The sequence below is a fragment of the Saccopteryx leptura genome, chromosome 1 (genome assembly GCF_036850995.1).
Source record: "Saccopteryx leptura isolate mSacLep1 chromosome 1, mSacLep1_pri_phased_curated, whole genome shotgun sequence".
Classification (NCBI taxonomy): domain Eukaryota; kingdom Metazoa; phylum Chordata; class Mammalia; order Chiroptera; family Emballonuridae; genus Saccopteryx; species Saccopteryx leptura.
The window spans coordinates 63,778,482-63,803,179 of NC_089503.1; the positions used below are offsets into that span (position 1 = coordinate 63,778,482).

At 38.7% G+C, this 24,698-nt stretch overlaps 1 protein-coding gene across 2 annotated transcripts in view; it reads right to left on the reverse strand.

Moving 5' to 3' along the window:
* Nucleotides 1-11,216: 11,216 nt before the first annotated feature.
* NARS2 (asparaginyl-tRNA synthetase 2, mitochondrial) overlaps nt 11,217-24,698 on the reverse strand; it is a 168,891-nt gene continuing 155,409 nt past the window's right edge. For both annotated transcript variants that reach the window (XM_066369540.1, XM_066369531.1), the window contains 2 exons: nt 14,980-15,006; nt 11,217-11,709 (listed from right to left, as the gene is read on the reverse strand). In XM_066369540.1, the coding sequence (XP_066225637.1) occupies nt 11,565-11,709; nt 14,980-15,006 (172 nt within the window). In that variant the 3' untranslated portion in view covers nt 11,217-11,564. The remainder of the gene's footprint in view (nt 11,710-14,979; nt 15,007-24,698) is intronic.

Consider the following 24,698-nt stretch of genomic DNA (forward strand, 5'->3'; position numbering starts at 1 on the left):
GATGAATGGAAAAAAGTGCTAAGGAGAAGCAGATGAACCAGCTCAAAGGTGCAGACAGATCAATCAACACAGAGCATCTTCTTCAATGAGCAGATTGGTATAATTATTATTATTATTTTTTTTACAGAGAGAGAGAGAGAGTCAGAGAGAGGGATAGACAGACAGGGATATATAGGGACAGACAGACAGGAATGGAGAGATGAGAAGCATCAATCATTAGTTTTTTCATTGCGCGTTGCGACACCTTAGTTGTTCATTGATTGCTTTCTCATATGTGCCTTTACAGCGGGCCTTCAGCAGACTGAGTAACCCCTTGCTGGAGCCAGAGACCCTGGGTCCAAGCTGGTGAGCTTTTGCTCAAGCCAGATGAGCCGCGCTCAAGCTGGCGACCTCAGGGTCTCGAACCTGGGTCCTTCCACATCCCAGTCCAACGCTCTATCCACTGCACCACTGCCTGGTCAGGCCAGATTGGTATAATTATTGCTTGTCTTTTAACTGTAAAATATTGAAACCTCACTGCAGGTTTCTCACAGTGTGGAATTAAACTACCTACATTAGAATCCTTAGAATCAGTTAGGGTAACTGTTTAAGAAATACAAATTGTGGGCTGTTCCATCCCAGACCTACAGAATCAAGACTTTCTAGAGTGGGATCAGGGTAATCTGAATTAATCAGGTGACTCTTATATACAATAAACTTTGCAAAGACTACAAAATAGGGGGTCCCTGAGACAAGGAAGCATGTCCTATTTCTCTTTGTATCCACAGAGTTTGCACTGGACCCGGCACAGTGAGTGCTTAATAAGTTATTGAGCTGAACTGAATGCACCAAAGAGATTCGTAAATAAAAACTGAGTCAATTACACTGTCCAACCACAGCTATTTCATTTCCCCCTTATGCTCCCAGCCCATGTACATTGCTTGTATACTGTTGTAATTACAAACTACAGTTAAAAATTGTAAACACATTTTCTCTTATAATTTTTAATGGCTGTAAAATATTTCATTCGACATGTAATCATAGTTTGGTTTTTTCTTTTGAGTTTTGAAAGGTTTCCCTTAGAAGACCTTAATTTGTGTAGTGCTTTTTGTAACATCCACCGGGTACAAGAACAAACGTCGGAGACTTTCAGGAGTATAGATGTAACTTTATTGGCCAGTTTTACCTGCGCAGGGGCAAATTCCTGAGGTGTCCAGAGACACTGTGCTCACAAGGAGCTGCAGATGGGAATCGCACCTAGCGCTCACAGCTAAATCTTTTTATAAGCTAAGCAAGCAAGCCTATACAGAAGCAGATGTGGCGGTAACCTATTTGCTAAGGGGGCTGCACATAGCATAGCAACAGGGGCTGGGGTCTAGCTCATTGGCGAATTCCAAACCTAAACTTCTGATAAGGGTCTTTTAACCAATAGAATGCAAACGTTTGTCTCTTTTTCTTTTTTTTTTCTTCTCTCTCAGCCTCCCAGAGTCCCTATCTGTCTCTGCTTCTTGAACGACCTTGGGCATGTTATTCCTAACAGAACAGGAGCAAGACCTGCCTGTAACCCTTAAGTTCCCTGTTCCATTAGTGCCCTGCTTATTTTCTGATGTTTTCTTGGTCCTTACACTTTTCAGTTTATAAAATCCTTTCACACAGACTTCAGTTTTTCACCATATTTGTTATTATCCTTGTTTTCCAGGCGCCTATACAAACTTAGAGATAAATAACTTGCTCAAGGGTCCATAGCTCATAAGTAGAGTGTGAGACGTAACCCAGAGTCTCCTCCCTCCGTCTAATACTCTTTCCAAGACACCAAACTTCCTGCACATTTTCTGGCAGGAATCTGACCCAACAGTTTCCTGATGCAAAAACCTGTCAGGCAGAGTGTGGAAGATGGAAATCACATTTAAAGAGACCACTGTCCAGCTATATCCCAGCTGTACAGAATCAGTTCCTGCCTTTTGGAGCATTGCAAAGAAAATGTGAATATTAGGGGAAATCTTCGGTGAAATAACTTACTGTCTTTCAACCCAAGACCATTTCTGCAATCCCAAAATGAAAGGGGGTGGGACTGCCCTGAACAGTCTAAAACTGCAGTTAAGATTCTTCAGTATGATTACAGGTATGGGAAGAAGAACAATTACCATAAGCCAGCGGTTCTCAACCTATGGGTCGCGACCCTGGCAGGGGTCTTAAGCTGTTAAGACAGATAGGAAGAAGGCACTAGAGACTTTCAAGCTTTTCTAAAACCGAGAGTTGTATCACAGGATGCTTGGGGAGCAGGGAGTAGACCAGGGGTCTCAAACTCGCAGCCCGCGGGCTGCATGCGGCCCGCCAAACAATTTTGTACTGATTTTTTTTTGTTTTCAACTGCAGTGAGAAAAGTGTTGCGTAACAGTTGCCTTTTGTAGACCTAGTGCGGCCCGCCGAATGGCTGTGATCTTGCTCTGCGGCCCACATGCTGAGTTGAGTTTGAGACCCCTGGAGTAGACAGTGGACAGAAGCATTCCTCTAACAAGAGAAAGGCCCGTTTAAAGGATATACTGCCTGGTGACTAACCTGGTGAGAGTGCAGCCCTTCAGGGAAGGACAGATTGTTCAACTGAGCAGTTAAAGACCTTTTATTCTGGAGAAGAGAAGGCTGGGGTGAAGAAGGACTGCTGCTGTGTTTCTAGCTTGTTGCGTGTGCATGCTATGGAGAGAAGCAGGTTTTGTTACTGCAGTTCAGTCACAAAGTTCTCCAAGAATAGTTACCGCTTCAGGTTAAGAGAGTTCCGCTTCACTGAAGGGACAGTGGGTAGATTACTAGGAACTGGGGAAAAGACAGAGGAGGGCAGTTGGTACATCACAGATAGGGGAAGGAATATGATCCCTTAGAGATTTTTCAAATCTAGGATCCTAGGAAAACAACAAACCAGAATTTCTTGTTGAGTCAGTGTGCAGAAAAGGTTATGAGTCAGATCACAACTGTAAATGGCTCAGGGTCTAAACAATACAGTTCTAGCTGTGTTTGTTCACGTGCACTATGAAAACAAACAAACAAACAAACAAACAAACAAACGTTTGCTGGAGGGCCCACCAAGTTTCTGTTCTCAAAGCATTACCTTAAGATATCAAAGGTCCATCACTTGGGGGAGGGTATTAGTAATTCCAACCAATGTTCTTTCATCTATATTTCTAGTCTAGGGTAATCCTAAGAGGAAGGTAGGGCAAATAGAGGAGTATAAACCCATAAAAAAAATTGAGGCGTAGTAAGCTTAAGTACATTGCTGGGTCCAGAGCCCTTTATTCCATTTTCAATGTTTCTCTTTACTAGAATGTATTTGAGCTCAATCATCATATTTCTTCACATTCTTAAATCTCTTCTTTTGCCTGGCCAGGCTGTAGCGTGGTGGATAGAGCATTGGACTGGGACGCAGAAGACCGAGCTTCAAAACCCCAAGGTCACCAGCTTGAGCTCAGGGTCACTGGCTTAAGCAAGGGGCCACTTGCTCTGCTGTCTGTCCCTATCTTCTGTCCCTCTCTCTGTCTCTATGTAGAACAAGGAAATCAGAGGCCAGAATGTTTGTTTTACAAAATGTCCAGTAAACTCTGGGGCTAAGATGCAAGATTCTTTGATTACTATAAAAAGTTGTGCTTTCGGATTCTCTGGAGGCTGAGAGCAGTGAATTTTATTTGTAGTATTACTCTCCTTCAATATTAGGAATTCTGAACAATCAATCTTTATAATAAATAATCTTTCATTAAATCAGATAAATTTGAGGCACAATAAGCCACAAAGGAACAAGTTCCACAATATATTGTAAAATGTCAAAACATTTTGTAGACTGCAAAGCAATGTCCAAATGATAGACATATTATTAATAGCAATTATGAATGGTAAAGATGTAGCTGAAAGTTATTCAAGAGTCATGAGCTATGTTAATTCAATAGCTGCCTGAGTGACAGCTTAAGAACCACCTAAGCTCCTGAGTTCTTTATTAAGGTCCCCTAGGAGCTCCCATGCACTGAGCTAATAGTGGCTGCAAATTAACTGGACAAGAGCTAACTGGAGTCTTAGCTGATCAGCAGGGCAATCTAGGGCTGCTGGCAATGGCAAGAGAATGCCTCGCTTTCTGGAGGGGTGCTGACAATCTGTCTTATGGAAGTCTTATTATTAATCATTTTGGAGTAGGGTGATTAAGATCGCTTTTTTGCTCTTTTCTTAATGCTCTATCTTTTAATTTGAAATATAAACTGGGAAGAAACTACAATCTGATATTACTCCCACCTGTTTTCTTTTTATTATACATACTTTAGATTGCATACTGAATACAAATATTGATCAGAAGCCAAAAAGCCCCACATATTGTTATCAATTCAATCCAGGCCAATCTGTCTTTCAACTCTGCATTTTTATGTTCTTGCCTCACCACTTACTAAAATAAATATATGAAATAAATAGCAATCTGATCCAAATAAGCATCTTTCATCTATAATTATCTGAAACAAGAGATTTAAAGAAGAGTAGAATTAATCCATCTCACCAATTGTATCTTCAATGCCTGCCAGTCAGGCTTGAACGTCTAGATTCAATTTATAGAGAATATGAATGTGTAACATTGTGGAGGGACGCTTCTGGCAGATCCTGTCTGAGAGGGACAGAAGGTCAAACAGTTCCTTTGCTGTTCTGTGACAGAGTCTGGGCTGGGTCAGAGGGTGGGGGAGTTATGTCTAGGTCTGGAATGGATCACTCACACAATTAAGTTCTTGTCAGAACAACAACAACAAAAAAGACAGCACAACTTCCCCCAGGCAAGAAGACAGCCAGATGGAAAGAAACTATTTTTCTTCACCTACTTCAAAACTTGAAATGAGAATGAGAATTAATGATGAAAAAAAATTTCTAAGTTTTAGAATATACTCTTTCTTGGGTGGCTGGGGTTACTATTTTGGAAACCTTAGGAAAACAGAATCTGATTTTTTCCTGGTTGGAAACAGTTTACTCAAGTAAAAATGGGAACACCCTCAGATCACCTTTTAATTCACAAGTTAAGCTTTATAAGACTATTATTATAGTAGAGGTGGTCCACAACTATTAAATACATACTTTCATCACTGATTATATATAGAATTATACAATCCTGTTTGTATGTAGAATTTGGATATTCATGGATCAGCTGGCAAGTGGGCATTTTAAAATGTCTTCTCACTGATGCTGCCTATAAGCAACACTTTGTTCTGGCATTGTCATCTTTGACACCAATGTGTGTTTTTGTCCAATTATTGGTAACAAAAAGTACCATATACCCCCATGTATAAGACACACCCTTTTTTGAAAAATTTGGGGTCTAAAACTGGGTGCATCTTATATAGTGGTTGTAGATTTTTTTACTTGCATTTCCTGCTTTTTTTGCGTGAATGAGGAGTTGTACAAATTTTATGATGAATAAAACTTGAGTTCAATAACTTTATGCACTGTAATACATTTTTTTCAAATTTTGGGCCCCAAAATTAAGGTGCGTCTTATACATGGGAGCGTCTTTTTTATTTTTATTTATTTATTCATTTTAGGGGGGGAGAGAGAGAGAGAGAGAGGAGGGGAGGAGCAGGAAGCTTCAACTCCCATATGTGCCTTGACTGGGCAAGCCCAGGGTTTTGAACCGGCGACCTCAGTGTTCCAGGTCGACGCTTTTATCCACTGCGCCACCACAGGTCAGGCCATGGGAGCGTCTTATACATGGGAGCATCTTATACATGGGGAAATACGGTAGTATTGAGCTGAAGAGGGAAATGATTAGGCTTGTCCTAAGTGGCAAGTGTTTGGCTTCAGCCAGCTACTCACTGTGTGATGAACTGTGAAGGAAAAGAATAAAAAAGTAAGTGTGAAAGTTTAAAAATCACTGCTGAAGACTGCTAAAAAGGAAAGAAAAGAACACGTGTGACTCCTTGAGTAGGACCTACTCCCACCTCACACCCCCATACATTTAAGTCTGTTGTCAGTTTCAGTGACTTTGACTTCCCCACACATTTTGGAGATCTAGTATGTACTAACATAACATCTAAAGGTTAGACTCTAAATCAGTTATTGGTGACTGTGCCCAGCAGAGGTTCATGTAAAATTGATAGGAGAATCTCTTAATAGATAGAGTTCATCTATTGTATTATTATTATTTTTTTTAAAATTTTAAAAATTCACTTTAGAGAAGAGAGAGAGAGAGAGAGAAAGAGAGAAAGCATAAGGAGGAAGGAGCAGGAAGCATCAACTCCCACATGTGCCTTGACCAGGCAAGCCCAGGGCTTCCAACTGGCAACCTCAGCATTTCAGGTTGACACTTTATCCACTGCGCCACCACAGTTCAGGCTACTTTATTATTATTTTTTATTTTTTGTGAGAGAAGGGGAGGCAGAGACAGACTCCTGCATGTGCCCCAGCTGGGATCTACCCAGCAAGCCCACTAGGGGGCGATGTTCTGCCCACCTGTGGCCCTTGCTCCATTGCAACCAGCACCATTTTTTTAGCGCCTGAGGTGGAGGCCCTGGCGCCACCCCCAGCGCCTGGGGCCAGCTCGCTCTATTCGAGCCATGGCTGCAGGAGGGGAGGAGAAGAGAGAGAGAGAGACAAGTGAGAGGGGGAGGGATGAAGAAACAGATGGACACTTCTCCTGTGTGCCCTGACTGGGAATTGAACCTAGGACATCCACATGCTGGGCCAATGCTCTACCACTGAGCCAAATGGCCAGGGCCTTAGAGTTCATCTACTTTCAAATGACAGTTCTGCAGATGAAGCAACTGGAGGTCACAAAGATGACCTTAGTTGCCTAAAGCTCCATGGCTAAATTAATGGTGGTGCTGGGACCAGAACCTGAGGTTTCTCGAATCCAGTTTTCTTTCCATCACTTATTTTTGATGTCCTGCCAACATGTTAATAATTCTAGCTGGTTCCTTGAAAATCAGTGGAGGCATGATTCCTGATACCCCTGAAAACTATTAGTGCATCTGGTTTGGGGCCTGTAAATGTCTGTTGATTCTTGCTCCACAAATTCAATACAGGATCAAGGCTTGAATGCCAAATCATTATTGGCCGATGTTGCAAATGCTGTAAAATAGTTTTTGCATTTTATCTTCCAAGCCTAAGGTTAAATATAACCTTTTCAGAGATACCTTCTCTAGCAAGTTTATGCTTATCCTGTTCTTTGTAATATGTTATAGTACATGTGCTATTTTTAAATAATATATTGTTTACTTGTGTTATCCTTCCATGAAGGCAGGGGTCATTTCTGTTTTGTTCATTACTGTTTATTTAGCACTCAACACAGTTCTTGGCATATAGAATAAGCTCAGATAATATTTGTTGAATTAACAAATTGAATTTATCTCTCTAACCCATGGTTGAAGTAAACCTTATGGAAATCCCAATTCTCTAAACGTGGTATCTTAGCCCAAGTGATTAAATTTCCAGGAAAGTAAATTTTAGCTCAGCAAAAGCTACCAATTAGAGAGATCCAAAAATGAAATGAGCTATACTGAATGCCAAGAGATGCTGCCCAGGTACACGGACCTGTTTGCATTAGTCAGAAGTTTCACCATGACAATCTCTCAGTGACTTCCATAATTTCCAACTCTTATGATTTTGTAGTTCATTTTGGCTGTCTGATTTTGAATTGGGCTAAAATAAAGTACATATACAAACCCATTAATAAATAATCTAAGATAAGTCATATAGTGAGATTTAGAAAGTTGATTATTCAGGTATGCATGTGCTCTTATAATTATTTGATACAAATTCTACTGAATATACAATCTGCTGTAAGTCTACATATATGTAACTCAATGAAGACTAAAAGTAAAGAGTTAAAAAACTGTGGCATTTCACTTTTACACACACTTTCATTAATTATTATTTCAACTCTGAGGAAAATGATATATGAGCTTGTTACACAGTAAGTGCCTGGCCAAAATCATCCAACCAAGGTGCTGAAATGCCAGGGCTTAAACTCCTAAATCAGCTATCTCTTCACTCTAATACATATTACTTTTGACTTCCAAGTTACCCATACTTTAGGTTTAGCTCTATTTGCATGTTCCTCTGAATTGAAAATATCTTCTTCCAACTTTTCCTGGGAAAAGGACAAATGGAATTTTAAAATAACTATTTTTTTCTTTCATACATATCAAAAACTTATTTTACTGATTTCAGAAATTGTAAACAATATAAACTAATCATAATAGATTAGTTTAAATAATTAATACATCTTATTAGCTTTTATAATTAAAAATCAGTTTTTAAAAAACTAAGTTTATTGGGGTAACACTGTTAACCAAGTTTCAAGTATACAATTTTACGACACATCATCGGTACTATATTGCATTGTGTGCTCCCCACCCGAAGTCTAGTCTTCTGTCACCATGCATTTGACCCCCTTTCCCTCTGGTAACCACCATACTGTTGTCTGTGTCTATGAGTTTGTTTGGTTCGTTTGTTGGTTTCTGTTTTATATCGCATATATGAGTGAAATTCATATGGTTCTTATCCATTTCCATCTGTCCTATTTCACTTAGCATGATATTCTCAAGATTCATCCATGTTGTCACAGATGGCAGTATTTCATCTTTTCTTATGGCTGAGTAGTATTGTATTGTGTGTGTGCACATATATATACATATATCACTTCCTTTTTGTCCAATCATCCATCAGTGAATACTTAGGTTGTTTCCATGTTTTGGCTACCGTGAATAATATTCTGTAATGAATATAGGGTTACATACTCTGAGCTAAAATTTACTTTCCTGGGGTCTTATGGTAGCTCTAGTTTTAATTTTTTGAGGAACCTCCATCCCATCTTCCATAAAGGCTGCACCAAGTTACATTCTGATCAGCAGTGTATGAGGGTTCCCTTTTATCCACATTCTCCCCAACATTTGTTATTTCCTATCTCACTGATAATAGTCATTCTAACAGGTGTAAGGTGGTAATTCATTGTGGTTTTGATTTGCCATTTCCCTTATAGCTACTGAAGTTGATTGAGCATCTTTTCATATATCTGTTGGCCATCTGTTTGTGTCTTCTTGGGAAATGTCTGTTCAGGCCTGTTGCCCATATTTAATCGGACTGTTTTTTGTTGTTGTTGAGCTATCAGAGTTTTTAAAGTACAGTTTGAATATTAGCACCTTATCAGATTACACATAACTTCTCCCACTGGGTTGGCTGCCTTTTTGTTTTGTTGATGGTTCCATTTGTTGTGCAGAAGCTTTTCAGTTTGATGTAGTCCTATTCATTGATTTTTGCTTTTACTTCCCTCGCCTTTGGGATCAAGTACACAAAAATCCCTCTGAGACCAAGGTCCATAAGGTTAGTAACTATGTTTCCTTCTTTGTATTTTATTGTTTTAGGTCTTATATTCTCCCCCTCCCCAAAGCTTTACAGTTTATTTATGTTAGAATAGTTAAGTACCTGAGTTTTTTCCCCTGTTGATGGGGGGGAAGAGAGAGAGGGGGAAAGCGGGGGGTGGGGAGAGAGAGAGAGAGAGAGAGGGGAGCATCGACCTGTTCCACTTAGTTGTGCACTCATTGGTTACTTCTCATATGTGCCCTGAATGGGGACTGAATCTGTGACCTTGGTGCACTGGAATGATGTTAAATCCATTGAGCCACCTGGACAGGGCTATTTAAGTCTTTATTCCATTTTGAATTAATTTTTGTGTAGGGTCAGACAGCAGTTTAGTTTCATTCTTTGCATGAAGCTTTCCAATTTTTTCAACACCATTTATTGAAGAGGTGTTCCTTTTTCTAGTGAGTTTTTTACTCCTATGTTGAAAATTAGTTGCCCATATATGTATGGGTTTATTTCTGGTCTCTCAATTCTATTCTGTTGGGCTGTGTGTCTATTTTTCTGCCAATACTATACTGTTTTGATTATTTTAGCTTTGTAGTATAATTTAAAGTAAGGGATGTCATACCTCTGGCTTTGTTCTTTTTTTCTCTCTTAGGATTGCTTTGACTACCTGGAGCCTTTTGTGGTTCCATAATAATCTGAGGATTTTTTGTTCTATTTATTCAAAAAATGCAATTGGAATTTTTATGGGGATTACACTAAATGTGTATACTGCTTTAGGTACTGTGGCCATTTTAACTATGCTAATTTTTCCAATCCATGAACATAGACTGTATTTCCATTTCTTTGCGTCCTCTTCAATTTCTTTCAACAATGTCTTATCGTTTTCAGTGTATAGGTCCTTCAATTCCTTTAAGTTTATTCTTAGGTATTTTATCTTTTTTGTTGTAATTGCAAATGAGTTTTATTTCTTTTTCTGTTATTTCATTGTTAGTATATAGGAAAGCAATGGATGTTTGTACATTGATTTTGTATACTGCAATTTTAATGTAGTACTTTTTTACTGTTTCTAAATCTTTTGGTGGAATCTTTAGAGTTTTCAATATATAGAGTCATGTCATCTGCAAATAGTGAGATTTACTTCTTCATTTGCTACTGGGATGCTTTTTATTTCTTCTGCCTGATTGCTATGGCTTGAACTTCCAGAACTGTGTTGAGTAATAGTAGTGAGAGTGGGCATCCTTGTTTTGTTGCTCATCTTACAGGGAAATATTTCAGGTTTTCACTTTTTTTTTTGGCAGAAACAGAGAGATTCAGAGAGAGGGACAGATAGAGACAGACAGACAGGAAGGGAGAGAGATGAGAAACATCAATTCTTCATTGCAGTTCCTTAGTTGTTCATGATTGATTTCTCATATGTGCCTTAACGGGGAGGGGAGTACAGCAGACCAAGTGACCCCTTGCTCAAGCCAGCGACCTTGGGCTCACACTAGTGAGCCTTGCTCAAACCCAATAAGCCTGCACTCAAGCTGGCGACCTCAGGGTCTTGAACCTGGTTCCTCTGCGTCCAGTCTGATGCTCTATCCACTGCGCCACCGCCTGGTCAGGCCAGTTTTTCACTACTAAGAATGATATTAGCTGAGGGTTTGTCATATATGGCCTTTATTATGTTAAGGTACTTTCTTTCTATATCCATTTTATTGAGGAACAACAGTAAATGATATTTTTCACTCAGTCTGATGAAAGAAAATTTCAATTCAGAATAGCAAGTTTATTAACTCAAGACTCAAAGAAGGAATGTTTTCTTCTGTAATGTTTAGTAAAGCATTGAGAATAAGATGGGCATTAATCACAGGTTAAATGGCAAGAAAGAAAAGATACAACAACATTTTATTTTTAGTTACTAATTGTTTTTCAAAGGTCACACAGGCAGTGATACAATCATGAAAGACAAAGTAAAATATACTATCTCATCCTCTCAGAGTTTGAAAGGGCCTTTGAAACTAGTTCAATTTATTCACTTCTTAATTGACATACTAGATTTGAGATTCTACTTACTATAAGCACCTCTTCTTGAGAGAGCTCATTTTTCCATTAAATGCCCTCAGCTTTATAAGAAAATCATGATCACTTTTATTTTTCATGTTATACGTTATGGTATAATAAGTACATTTTGAAAACTTCTGCATTTCTAAAATCCAAACGAGTTTTCCTGTCTACACGTTCACATGCAGCACCTCTGGCTCAGGTGCTTTTCCTTATCCAGTTTTCAGCTATAAAAGACATGAATGAGTAAATCTTGGAAAAGGGATAACATCTTTGATATTGTCAATTCCCAAGATGCACTGCAGATAGCGTTCAAATCCCATCCCAAAACCTCCATGTGGTACAGATCCAAATCGACGGAGGTCCAGATACCTGATTTTGAAAAACAGAGAATCATCACCTATAAATGCTGTATCAGTTCAGATTTTATAATAGAATTTATGTTTCAAAGTATTGCTTAATCATTTGTTATTATTAACATCATTGTGGTAGACCAGTCTTTTCCTTCCAAAGACAGATGAAGGACACAGAGAAGGTAAAGCGATCTGTTCAGTGTTATCCAGACAAACAATAGCAAAACCTGTCATTCATTCATGAACTTTAGTTACTTGGTCCTTTGTCTTTTCTTTTTTTAATGTGAGAAGAGGGAGGATAGTGAGAGAGACTCCTGCATGCAGCCTGACTAGGATGCACGTGGCAACCCCTCTGGAGCCACGCTTGTATACGAAGCTATTTTTAGTGCCTGAGGCTGATGCTGGGACCAACTAAGATATCCACAATGCCCAGGGCCATGGTTGAACCAATGGAGCCACTGGCTGTGGGAGGGGAAGAGAAGAGAGAAAGGGGAGAGGGCTGAGGAGAGAAGCAGATGATTGCTTCTCCTGTGGGCCCTGACCAAGAATCGAACCCTGGATGTTCATTTGCCAGGCCAACACACTATCCACTGAGCCACCAGCCAGGGCCAGTCCTTTATCTTTTAAGTTATTTATTCAATTATATAAAGAAAAACGGCCTCATCAGGCTACAGAAAAATTTCTAATAAGTTTACTAATTTTCTTCAAAATATATTCCTTTCATATTTCTTAGTATGTTAATAATACTCTCCTTTTTCTTACTGAAATCATATTGTTCAATACAACAGAGGAGAGTGAAGAGTTTTGCCTGATAAATGACAAGATAGGCCATCCTAGATTAGACTGTATGCTACATCAAGGGCAGGAACTGCATTTTATTCAACCTTTTATCCCCAGTGTCTACTCTGGAGTAAATGCTTATTATACAAAAAGATCTATTGTTTGAAGGTACTAAAATATACTCTTAGGTTCTAGAATGAGGAGAAACTTCCAGTTCTCTGCTTTAAGCACAGTGGAAGATGTCTGAGTCATTTTTTGGAGCCTCTGCAGCCCACCCATAAACATTCTAGTCCCACTTAAGACAGCTAGAAATGGCTAGAAAACAAAACAGCCATGATTCAAATTCAGATTCCAATATACCAGCTTTTTTAGAAAAAAAGAGGAGAAGAAAGAGTCTGTAAATATTTTTATGTCATTTGGAGAATTCTTGAGTTATATAATATTGACTAAAACAAGTTTATAGCTCTTGAATGGTTTGTAAAATCCGTTCCAGAATAGAACTTCAGTGCCGCAGTCAGCAGTCATTTGGCTCCTCAAGGACAAGGACTATCACCTGTTTTCCAACTGTTAACGATGGCTACATATATTTGTCGTATTTTATGTGGTTAAGATTAAGTACTTACCCTTCTAAAATAAAGGATGAATTGCAAGTAGGTGGGTTAGAACCAAGTGAGAGAGCTATAAACAGGAATATCTAGAGTAAAACTCCAGATTAGTAAGAACCATCAGGAAAAATGAGTGGTACACAGTCTTAAGTAACTGAAATTTTGGTAACTGACTTAACTTTAAGTTTATAAGGCATGGGGGCAGGGTATACTTTGAGTTAGTGAGAAAATAAGATCAAGGGCAAATCAAACCACCTGCCACAAACACCTGCAGGATCTGAGCTGGCAGCCAGAAGTCCAGCAACAGTTTTAGGTGGCTCTAAATTTCTCGTATATCAATGTCAAAACACTGGTATAAATGTCTGGCAATTACAGTCAGCATTTTTCATGCCTTTGCTTTAGTAGATGGAAAAATCCACTTCTAAGAAACAGGTCTTCTAATGAATTATGTATTGGGTGGATTGTTGTTAAATTGATTCCGGGGTAGCCAGATTATAGAAGAGATGGTACAAAATTTGTGGAACTAGTTACAGATTTTATTTGCATATGGCATGTAGAAATAGGAAGTGAGTAAATTCTTAGACACCTGGAGTGGCCACTAATAGTGGATGGAACACTAGCAGAGACACAGACTTGAAGATTTTTAAAACGCCTCTTACCTTTCAAATACTATGATAACCATTTAAAAGAAAGGAGATTTGAATAATATTTATATTCAGAGGTCTTAACAGTTTGAAAACTTTATTTATTTGGGAAAAGAATAGTGTTAAAATGATTAGTAAAGACCAGAAAAGGCCTAAACTTACTTAACCAATAATTAAAATTTGAATTTAGCCAGTTTTTACACACTATGGATATTATCTGGTAGACAGAAACTGAGGTAAAATTGTATAAGTTTGATCAATCAGTTTGATAATTGTTCAAGGTTTCTACCTACTGGCAAAGCTCAGAATAAAGGAAAGAAAGGGACAGGCGGGGGGGAGGGGGAGGAAACTAGTATTTATAAGCTTCTACTCTACGTACTTACACTATACTGTTTCATTTCACCTTACAATAACCCTATGAAGTAGATAGTACATTCCACTTTTTAGCCAAGAAAACCTAGATTCAGAGATTAAATCTGCCTAAAGTTATTACTGGTAAAAAAAAAAAACCCAAAGGCATTCAAGGCCCATTACTTGAACCCAATTTTAGGCTTTCTGCATTTTTGAAATCTAGCTCCTTCATTACCAAAAGGCAAGTGTGAAATTTGACTCTTCCTTCTCCTGAGGACTGGTGAAGAATTAATAATATTGTTGATATTATTATACAAAGATCCTAAAGGAGTGCTATTACAGAAAATTTGCAGACATTGAAAAGTACCTGAAGAAGGGGTAGAAGGGAAGAAAATCAGAATAACTTTGGAGAAGGAACTGTATGAATGCAGACAGGTGACCTTCCACTGGCAGCTTAGACTTCTACAGTTGGTGAGGATCACTTACAGGGGTCACTTAGTCCAAGCCCCTGATTTCACACATAGGGAAACTGAAGCATAACGGTTAGGAACAGAGTCCCAGCTCTGTGCTTCTAGCTGTGTGCTCTTAGTTAAGTTAGTTAACATCTCCAGGCTTCAGCTCTGCAGGGGCAGTGAAAAAGGGATAAGAACAGTACCTAACTCACAGCGTGGTAAGCTGGTAAGATAATACACACAAAATTTTAACAGTTATCTGACACGCAGTAAGTAATAAATAAATGGCAGCCATTATTATTACTCTTTTTCAAGGACTCAAAAGGAGTAAGTTATCTTCTGAGAGCCTGTTCATTGTTTTTAATACTTTTTCATAGTACCTTAGGATTACAAGTAAAAACTATGTAATGTTCAGATCAACAGCTAGAGTAAGACTCACTAGGGAGCTCATTCTTACCATTGGTAGGCTTCTGTCAGTCCTGACCTGTAAAAGGAATACAACAAAATTCTTTCAGAGAATGTCAGGAAGGAAAATACTCTAACCACCAAACATTTGTTCTGGGTTGTGTGTTTTTTTGCAAAAAAGTACACACCAAAACTTGTGGTCTCAAGTAACATGCAATCTAGTCAAGGAGCATGCAATCTACCTTTACTATATGGTAAGAAAGGTGAGTTAAACAATAGTCCAAGGTATTATCAAATAAGTAGTATGGTTAGTAAATGCCATAGAAAGAAAGTATGGTCCAGGGCCCAAAAGAAGGGATTCATTTGAGATAAATGAATTGTCCTGTGACATAAGAAGAGCACTATTACTGTTACTGGAGGTTGTTGGGAGGCACACACAAATAAGGGAAAAACAGATACAACCTTTCATTCTGTAATGTTAAAATGATAATACAGACTCTGAGGCTACCTTAATAATATGACTGCTAATTGTTTTTACCAATTAAGTGTAAAAATTTTAAGCTCTTAGTACTCATTAAAATTAATTTCTGTCCTTTAAAAAAGTGTTTGGGACCACAGTGTAACTGAAGTGATCAGATGATGAAAAACTCAAATACAGAAAAATCAGAGCACATAAACAGAAGTCACAGACCCGTGAAAGAGAGAAACACATATCCATTTCATTAGGAGAGATAAATTTGGATATTATCAGATATTAGGTAAACATTTAATGTTATGAGAAAAGTTTCCTGAAGGAAGGAAGCAGGCAAAGAAAACAGACCAATTAATCTTTCAACAGATGAGGTTTCTTGCCATATGTGATTTTTATTGTGCTTAAAAAAAAAATCCAGAGAAAATTTAAATTCTTTCCATCTAAGGACTTTGACCTTTACTTCAGTTTCATGATTTTCCCAGGACTTTCTAACATTATGGTTGTAGTAAGGAGTTAGTACTCTTAACTGATAAAGGAGAGTCCTCCCAGAACATAGTTATCTCCTTTCTTCTGGACTCTAGCCAAATAGAGCAGTTCAAGTAATTAGGATTATAAAACAAAGTTACCCAACAGATTTATAGGGTGGGACTTGGAAACATCAACTTTTAAAGCATTTCTCCATTAGGAAAAGAAGGCCTTACAAATGGCTAATTTAGCAGGATATTTTCAAACAATTATGGCTTTTCCAGGTTACTAGGAAAACCGGCATTATCTGGAGAGAAGGATTATGCCTTTAACATGGAAAAACCTTTTTTAAAAAGACTGCCATAGGAGTGACGTCACGGAAATGGCGCCGTGAGCAGCACGTCCGACAGACCTCCCCAAAATCTCAACAAATTTGTCAACTAGAAGCAGAAAAATTTATCCTCGGAGCATCCACACTGAAAGCAGAGGGACTGTTGCCCAGGAGGGAATACGCCTGGGGTGAGTAAACCCACACGTGCAGCTGCCCCCGCCGCGTCCCGGGGAGTGCCGGCAACCACCGGCGTGCTCTGAAAAGCCCGGCGCGCGCGCGCGCCCCGAGCCGCGTCCCAGCGCCCCGAGCCGCGTCCCAGCGCCCCGAGCCACGTCCCAGGGAGAGCCGGCAACCACCGGCGTGCTCTGTGCTCTGAGAAGCCACAGGCGCGCCCCATCCACGTCCCAGGGAGTGCCGGCAACCACCGGCGTGCTCTGTGCTCTGAGAAGCCGCGCGCCCGCGCCCCGCGTCCCGGGGAGTGCCCGCAACCACCGGCGTGCTCTGAGAAACCGCGTGCGCGCCCCGACCCACGTCCCAGGGAGTGCCCGCAACCACCGGCGTGCTCTGAGAAACCGCGTGCACGCCCGCGCCCCGCGTCCCGGGGAGTGCCCGCAACCACCGGCGTGCTCGGAGAAGCCGCGTGCTCGCGCCCCGAGCCGCATCCCGGGGAGTGCCGGCCACCACCGGCGTGCTCTGGGAAGCCGCGCGCCCGCGCGCCCCGGGGAGTGCCAGCAACCACCGGCGTGCTCGGAGAAGCCGCGTGCTCGCGCCCCAAGCCGCATCCCGGGGAGTGCAGGCCACCACCGGCGTGCTCTGGGAAGCCGCGCGCCCGCTCCCCGAGCCCCGTCCCGTCCCGGGGAGTAGCGGCCACCACCGGCGTGCTCTGAGAAGCCGCGTGCGCGAGCCCCGCGTCCCCGGGAGTGCCGGCCACCACTGGCGTGTTCTGAGAAGCCGTGCACGCGCGCGCCCCGTGACGCAGTCCAGGAGGGGCGCCAAACCTGTCTTTCCTAGTCAGGAGATTCTCTCCGTGGACGGGGCACCTCACCCAGCCATTCGAGCTAACAATCAAGCGTTGGGATAGGGGCGCGCAGGCAGCCTGAAATACTCTCTGGAGCACAGCTGCGGATCCAATCACTGAAATTAGCTAAACCCACAAAATCTACGCACCCACAGGGCTCTAATTGATAAGATCTCTCCCAGTTCAGCGATCCAAGACAAGAGGCATAATATTTTTCACTGCCTTTCGCTAAAGGGGCGGGGGCAACTTCTGATTGACAGAGCCTCTATATTCAGGGATATACCTAACAAGAGGGACTTGGCAGATATTAAGATCTATATAGCAAGCAGCGAATAGTGCATCTTCTTCTACAAACGCCAACAAGCCTTGACTACCAGTGAGACTAAAGCCAATTATATGACATTGCCATAGAATCCCATCAACTGCAAATCCCTACCTAAGCGTGACACAGGGGCAGAACCTGGGGTACAGAGTAACCGACCAGGAAGAGGGAGAGAAAAGAAAAAGGAAGAAGTTAACCTCTCAAAATCAAGAAAAATCCACAGACTTTATAACTTGTTCCACTAATTCTTTGTTGTTGTGTTTCTCTCTTCTTTCTTATTGTCTTTATTTGTATTTCCTCCACCTCGGTCCATTTATTCTCTGCCCATCTTATGCTACCCTTTTCTTGAACTACACTACCCATAAGTGTTACATTTTATTTCTTTTCTTCATCCTTACTCTCCCTTAGGGTTACACTCCAAAACCCTTAACTCTCACTCTCTCCCCTTTTGTTTTCTTTTTGTTTTTTCTCCCTTTCCTTTTTTTCTTCCTTTGTTTCTCTCTTTTTCTTATTTTTTCCTTTCTATTCGTTCCTTCTTTTCTCCTTTTACTTTTCCTCTCATTTAATCCTCAATTACGAACAAATTATTTAATTTGGGACTAAAGTTTTTTTTGTTTTTGTTGTTTGTTCTTTTTTTTTTTTTTTTTTTTTTCTGCTTTTGTTCTTGGTTTTCCTTTATTTGTTTGTTTTTGTGGCATTTTGGGTACTTTTTACATTGCTTTTTAACTCACTAGCATTCCTCCCAACCCAAAGTCTCCATTGTATTTAGTCTTCACTCCACTTAATACAACAAATTTTTACTTATTTTTATTTTTTTTCTTCTTTAAATATTATTTTTTCTCTCCTTTTTTCTGTTTCCCTCTTATCCCTCTCATTATATCTTTTAGTCGACCATCACTTACAAGCAAATCATTTGATGCTTGTCTAAGATATCCTCCTTTTTTTTTTTTTTTTTTTTTTTTTTTTTTTTTTTTTTTTTTTTTTTTTTTTTTGCATTTAGTAGGTCCCTACTCCCTTTTTTGCACCTTGAACTCTTCACCCCAAATCAGGCCCTCCATTATAGGCAATTTTTGTTCCATTTAGCATAATATAATTCACAGGTCATCACGATATTTACCTAAAGAGGTGAGAGGAGGGAAGGAGAAGAAAGAAAAAAGGGGGAAATAATACATCATTACTTTTTGTGTGTGTGGAGTGTTTTTTGTTTTTTTGTTTTTTATTTTTTTATTATTATTTTTTTCTTTTTTTTCCCTTTTTATTCTTTATTAATTTTAATTAAGAATATCAACAAGACCACCTTCAGATGCCAATAAGAAAAAGGAAATCGAATATTATGGATACAAAAGATAGAGAGGTAACACAAATAGATGTGGAAAAATCTATGGAGAAAAGATTTAGCTTACTGGAAGCCTTGGAGCCAAATGACAGAGAATTTAAAATAGAAATCTTAAAAATACTCAGAGATATACAAGAAAACACAGAAAGGCAATTTAGGGAAATCAGAAAACAACTCAGCGATCACAAAGAATATATTACCAAGGAAATTGAAACTATAAAAACAAATCAAACAGAAATGAAAAACTCAATTCACGAACTGAAAAACGAGATAACAAGCTTAGCTAATAGAACAGCCCAGATAGAAGATAGGATTAGTGAAATAGAAGACAAGCAACTTGAGGCACAACAGAGAGAAGAAGAAAGAGACTCAAAAATAATAAAAAACGAGAAAATCCTACAGGAATTGTCTGACTCCATCAGAAAGAATAACATAAGAATAATAGGTATATCAGAGGGAGAAGAGAGAGAAAATGGAATGGAGAATATACTTAAACAAATAATAGATGAGAACTTCCCAAGCCTGTGGAAAGAACTAAAGCCTCAAATTCAAGAAGCAAACAGAACACCGAGTTTTCTTAACCCCAACAAACCCACTCCAAGGCACATCATAATGAAGATGACACAAACCAATGACAAAGAAAAAATTCTCAAGGCAGCCAGGGAAAAGAAGAATACAACATATAAAGGAAGACCTATTAGATTATCATCAGACTTCTCAGCAGAAACTCTACAAGCTAGAAGAGAGTGGACCCCAATATTCAAAGCCCTGAAAGAGAGGAACTTTCAGCCAAGAATACTATACCCATCAAAGCTATCCTTCAAGTACGAAGGAGATATAAAAACATTCACAAATACAGAAAAGATGAGAGAATTTATCAGCAGAAAGCCCCCACTCCAGGAAATACTAAAGGGGGTTTTCCAACCAGATTCAAAGAACAAAAGAAAACAGAACCCCAAGTAACAGCTCCACCAAGAAAACAATAAAACCAAACTTAAACTGTGACAACAAAAGAAAAAAAAGGGGAGAAAGGATGAAGATTAACAGTAGCAAAGGACGATGAAGCGCAGAAATACTCATAAGAAAGGGTACTACAATGAATATGGTAGGTACCCTTTTCATTACTTAATGGTAACCACCCTTGAAAAAACCACCACAAAAACACTTGACTTAAAAAAGGTAGCAACAGAGGAAAGAAGTATGGAATACAAACAAACAAAAACAAATGATAGAAAAACAAAAGAGAAGAATCAAACAAGATACAAAACTAACAGAAAGCAATTTATAAAATGGCAATAGGGAACCCACAAGTGTCAATAATTACACTAAATGTAAATGGATTAAACTTACCAATAAAAAGACACAGAGTAGCAGAATGGATTAAAAAAGAAAATCCAACTGTATGCTGCCTACAAGAAACTCATCTAAGCAACAAGGATAAAAACAAATTCAAAGTGAAAGGCTGGAAAACAATACTCCAAGCAAACAACACCCAAAAAAAAGCAGGTGTAGCAATACTCATATCTGATAATGCTGACTACAAGACAGAAAAAGTACTCAGAGACAAAAATGGTCATTTCATAATGATTAAGGGGACACTGAATCAAGAAGACATAACAATCCTTAATATATACGCACCAAACCAAGGAGCACCAAAATATATAAGACAGCTACTTATTGACCTTAAAACAAAAACTGACAAAAATACAATCATACTTGGAGACCTCAATACACCGCTGACGGCTCTAGATCGGTCATCCAAACAGAGAATCAATAAAGATATAGTGGCCTTAAACGAAATATTACAACACCTCGATATGATAGACATCTACAGGACACTTCATCCCAAAGCGACAGAGTATACATTTTTCTCTAGTGTACATGGAACATTCTCAAGAATTGACCATATGTTGGGCCATAAAGACAATATCAGCAAATTTAGAAAAATTGAAATTGTACCAAGCATATTCTCTGATCATAAAGCCTTGAAACTAGAATTCAACTGTAAAAAAGAGGGGGAAAAACCCACAAAATTATGGAAACTAAACAACATACTTCTAAAAAATGAATGGGTCAAAGAAGAAATAAGTGCAGAGATCAAAAGATATATACAGACAAATGAAAATGAAAATACGACATATCAGAATCTCTGGGATGCAGCAAAAGCAGTAATAAGAGGAAAGTTCATATCACTTCAGGCCTATATGAACAAACAAGAGAGAGCCGAAGTAAGCCACTTAACTTCACACCTTAAGGAACTAGAAAAAGAAGAACAAAGACAACCCAAAACCAGCCGAAGAAAGGAGATAATAAAAATCAGAGCAGAAATAAATGAAATAGAGAACAGAAAAACTATAGAAAAAATCAATAAAACAAGGAGCTGGTTCTTTGAAAAGATCAACAAAATTGACAAACCCTTGGCAAGACTCACTAAGGAAAAAAGACGCAGGACTCAAATAAATAAAATCCAAAATGAAAGAGGAGAAATCACCACAGACATCATAGATATACAAAGAATTATTGTAGAATACTATGAAAAACTATATGCCACCAAATACAACAATCTAGAAGAAATGGATAAATTCCTAGAACAATACAACCTTCCTAAACTGAGTCATGAAGAAGCAGAAAGCCTAAACAGACCAATCAGCAGGGAGGAAATAGAAAAAACTATTAAAAACCTCCCCAAAAATAAAAGTCCAGGCCCAGACGGTTATACTAGTGAATTCTATCAAACATTCAAAGAAGACTTGGTTCCTATTCTACTCAAAGTCTTCCAAAAAATTGAAGAAGAAGCAATACTTCCAAACACATTTTATGAGGCCAACATAACCCTCATACCAAAACCAGGCAAGGATGGCACAAAGAAAGAAAACTACAGACCAATATCTCTAATGAATACAGATGCTAAAATACTAAACAAAATACTGGCAAATCGAATACAACAACATATAAAAAAAATAATACATCATGATCAAGTGGGATTCATCCCAGAATCTCAAGGATGGTTCAACATACGTAAAACGGTTAACGTAATACACCATATCAACAAAACAAAGAACAAAAACCACATGATCTTATCAATAGACGCAGAAAAGGCTTTCGATAAAATACAACACAATTTTATGTTTAAGACTCTCAACAAAATGGGTATAGAAGGAAAATATCTCAACATGATAAAGGCCATATATGATAAACCATCAGCCAACATCATATTAAATGGCGTAAAACTGAGGACTTTCCACCTTAAATCAGGAACAAGACAGGGTTGTCCACTCTCTCCACTCTTATTTAACGTGGTGCTAGAAGTTCTGGCCAGAGCAATCAGACAAGACAAAGAAATAAAAGGCATCCACATCGGAAAAGAAGAAGTAAAGGTATCACTTTTTGCTGATGATATGATCCTATACATCGAAAACCCAAAGGACTCCACAAAAAGATTACTCGAAACAATAAACCAATACAGTAAGGTCGCAGGATACAAAATCAACATACAAAAGTCCATAGCCTTTCTATATGCCAACAATGAAATATTAGAAAACGAACTCAAAAAAATAATCCCCTTCACGATTGCAACAAAAAAAATAAAATACCTAGGAATAAACATAACAAAGAATGTAAAGGACCTATATAATGAAAACTACAAGGCATTGCTAAGAGAAATAGAAAAAGACACAATGAGATGGAAAAATATTCCTTGTTCTTGGATAGGAAGAATAAATATAATTAAAATGGCCATATTACCCAAAGTAATATATAAATTTAATGCAATTCCCATCAAAATTCCTATGACATTTTTTAAAGAAATGGAACAAAAAATCATAAGATTTATATGGAACTATAAAAAACCCCGAATAGCTAAAGCAATCCTAAGGAAAAAGAATGAAGCTGGGGGCATTACAATACCTGACTTTAAACTATATTATAGAGCCACAATAATCAAAACTGTATGGTATTGGCAGAAAAATAGACACTCAGACCAATGGAACAGAATAGAAAGCCCAGAAATAAAACCACATATATATGGTCAAATAATCTTTGATAAGGGGGCCAACAACACAAAATGGAGAAAAGAAAGCCTCTTCAACAAATGGTGTTGGGAAAACTGGAAAGCCACATGCAAAAGAATGAAACTCGACTACAGCCTGTCCCCGTGTACTAAAATTAATTCAAAATGGATCAAAGACCTAAATATAAGATCTGAAACAATAAAGTACATAGAAGAAGACATAGGTACTCAACTCATGGACCTGGGTTTTAAAGAACATTTTATGAACTTGACTCCAATGGCAAGAGAAGTGAAGGCAAAGATAAATGAATGGGACTACATCAGAATAAAAAGTTTTTGCTCAGCAAGAGAAACTGATATCAAAATAAACAGAAAGCCAACTAAATGGGAACTGATATTTTCAAACAATAGCTCAGATAAGGGCCTAATATCCAAAATTTACAAAGAACTCATAAAACTCAACAACAAACAAACAAACAATCCAATAAAAAAATGGGAAGAAGACATGAACAGACACTTCTCCCAGGAAGAAATACAAATGGCCAACAGATATATGAAAAGATGCTCAGCTTCATTAGTTATTAGAGAAATGCAAATCAAAACTACAATGAGATACCACCTCACCCCTGTTAGATTAGCTATTATCAACAAGACGGACAATAGCAAATGTTGGAGAGGCTGTGGAGAAAAAGGAACCCTCATACACTGTTGGTGGGACTGTAAAGTAGTACAACCATTATGGAGGAAAGTATGGTGGTTCCTCAAAAAACTGCAAATAGAACTACCTTATGACCCAGCAATCCCTCTACTGGGTATATACCCCAAAACCTCAGAATCATTGATACGTAAAGACACATGTAGCCCCATGTTCATTGCAGCACTGTTCACAGTGGCCAAGACATGGAAACAACCAAAAAGCCCTTCAATAGAAGACTGGATAAAGAAGATGTGGCACATATACACTATGGAATACTACTCAGCCATAAGAAATGATGACATCAGATCATTTACAGCAAAATGGTGGGATCTTGATAACATTATACGGAGTGAAATAAGTAAATCAGAAAAAAACAAGAACTACATGATTCCATACATTGGTGGAACATAAAAACGAGACTAAGAGACATGGACAAGAGAGTGGTGGTTACCAGGGGTGGGGGGAGGGAGGACGCAGGAGGGAGGGAGGGAGAGTTAGGGGGAGGGGGAGGGGCACAGAGAAAACTAGACAGAGGATGACGGAGGACAATCAGACTCTGGGTGAGGGGTATGCAACATAATTTAATGACAAAATAACCTAGACATGTTTTCTTTGAATATATGTACCCTGAATTATTAATGTCATCCCATTAACATCAATAAAAATTTATTAAAAAAAAAAAAAAAAAAAAAAAAAAAAAAAAGACTGCCACGGCAAAAGTGGAAACCATGGCAAACAGAGGTTTACAGCCTTGGTTAGTTTAGGAAGTCTCTGTGGTATGCTGGCAGATCATGCATATAAAGGAGTGGTAGTTCAATTAGAAACACGATTCCCTGCTTTTCTTCTCCAAAACATTTTCTGTGTGTTTACAGATTCATTTCCCAGGTCTCAAACAGCAAGTTAAAATAAGGTTATTCAAATAGCTATATCAAGACCCTTACACAATGTAGAAAACCTGAAGAAAAATGCTTATCCCAAATGCTAGCTTAACAGATATTTTTAGTCTCTTTGTTTTTCCACCTTTATTCTTTCCCTGGTTCAAGTCTGTCTTTATGTCCCTTTAGGTGTCATAATTTAGAGTAAAAAGAAAAGAACATAGAGAACAGAAAAATAAAAATGAA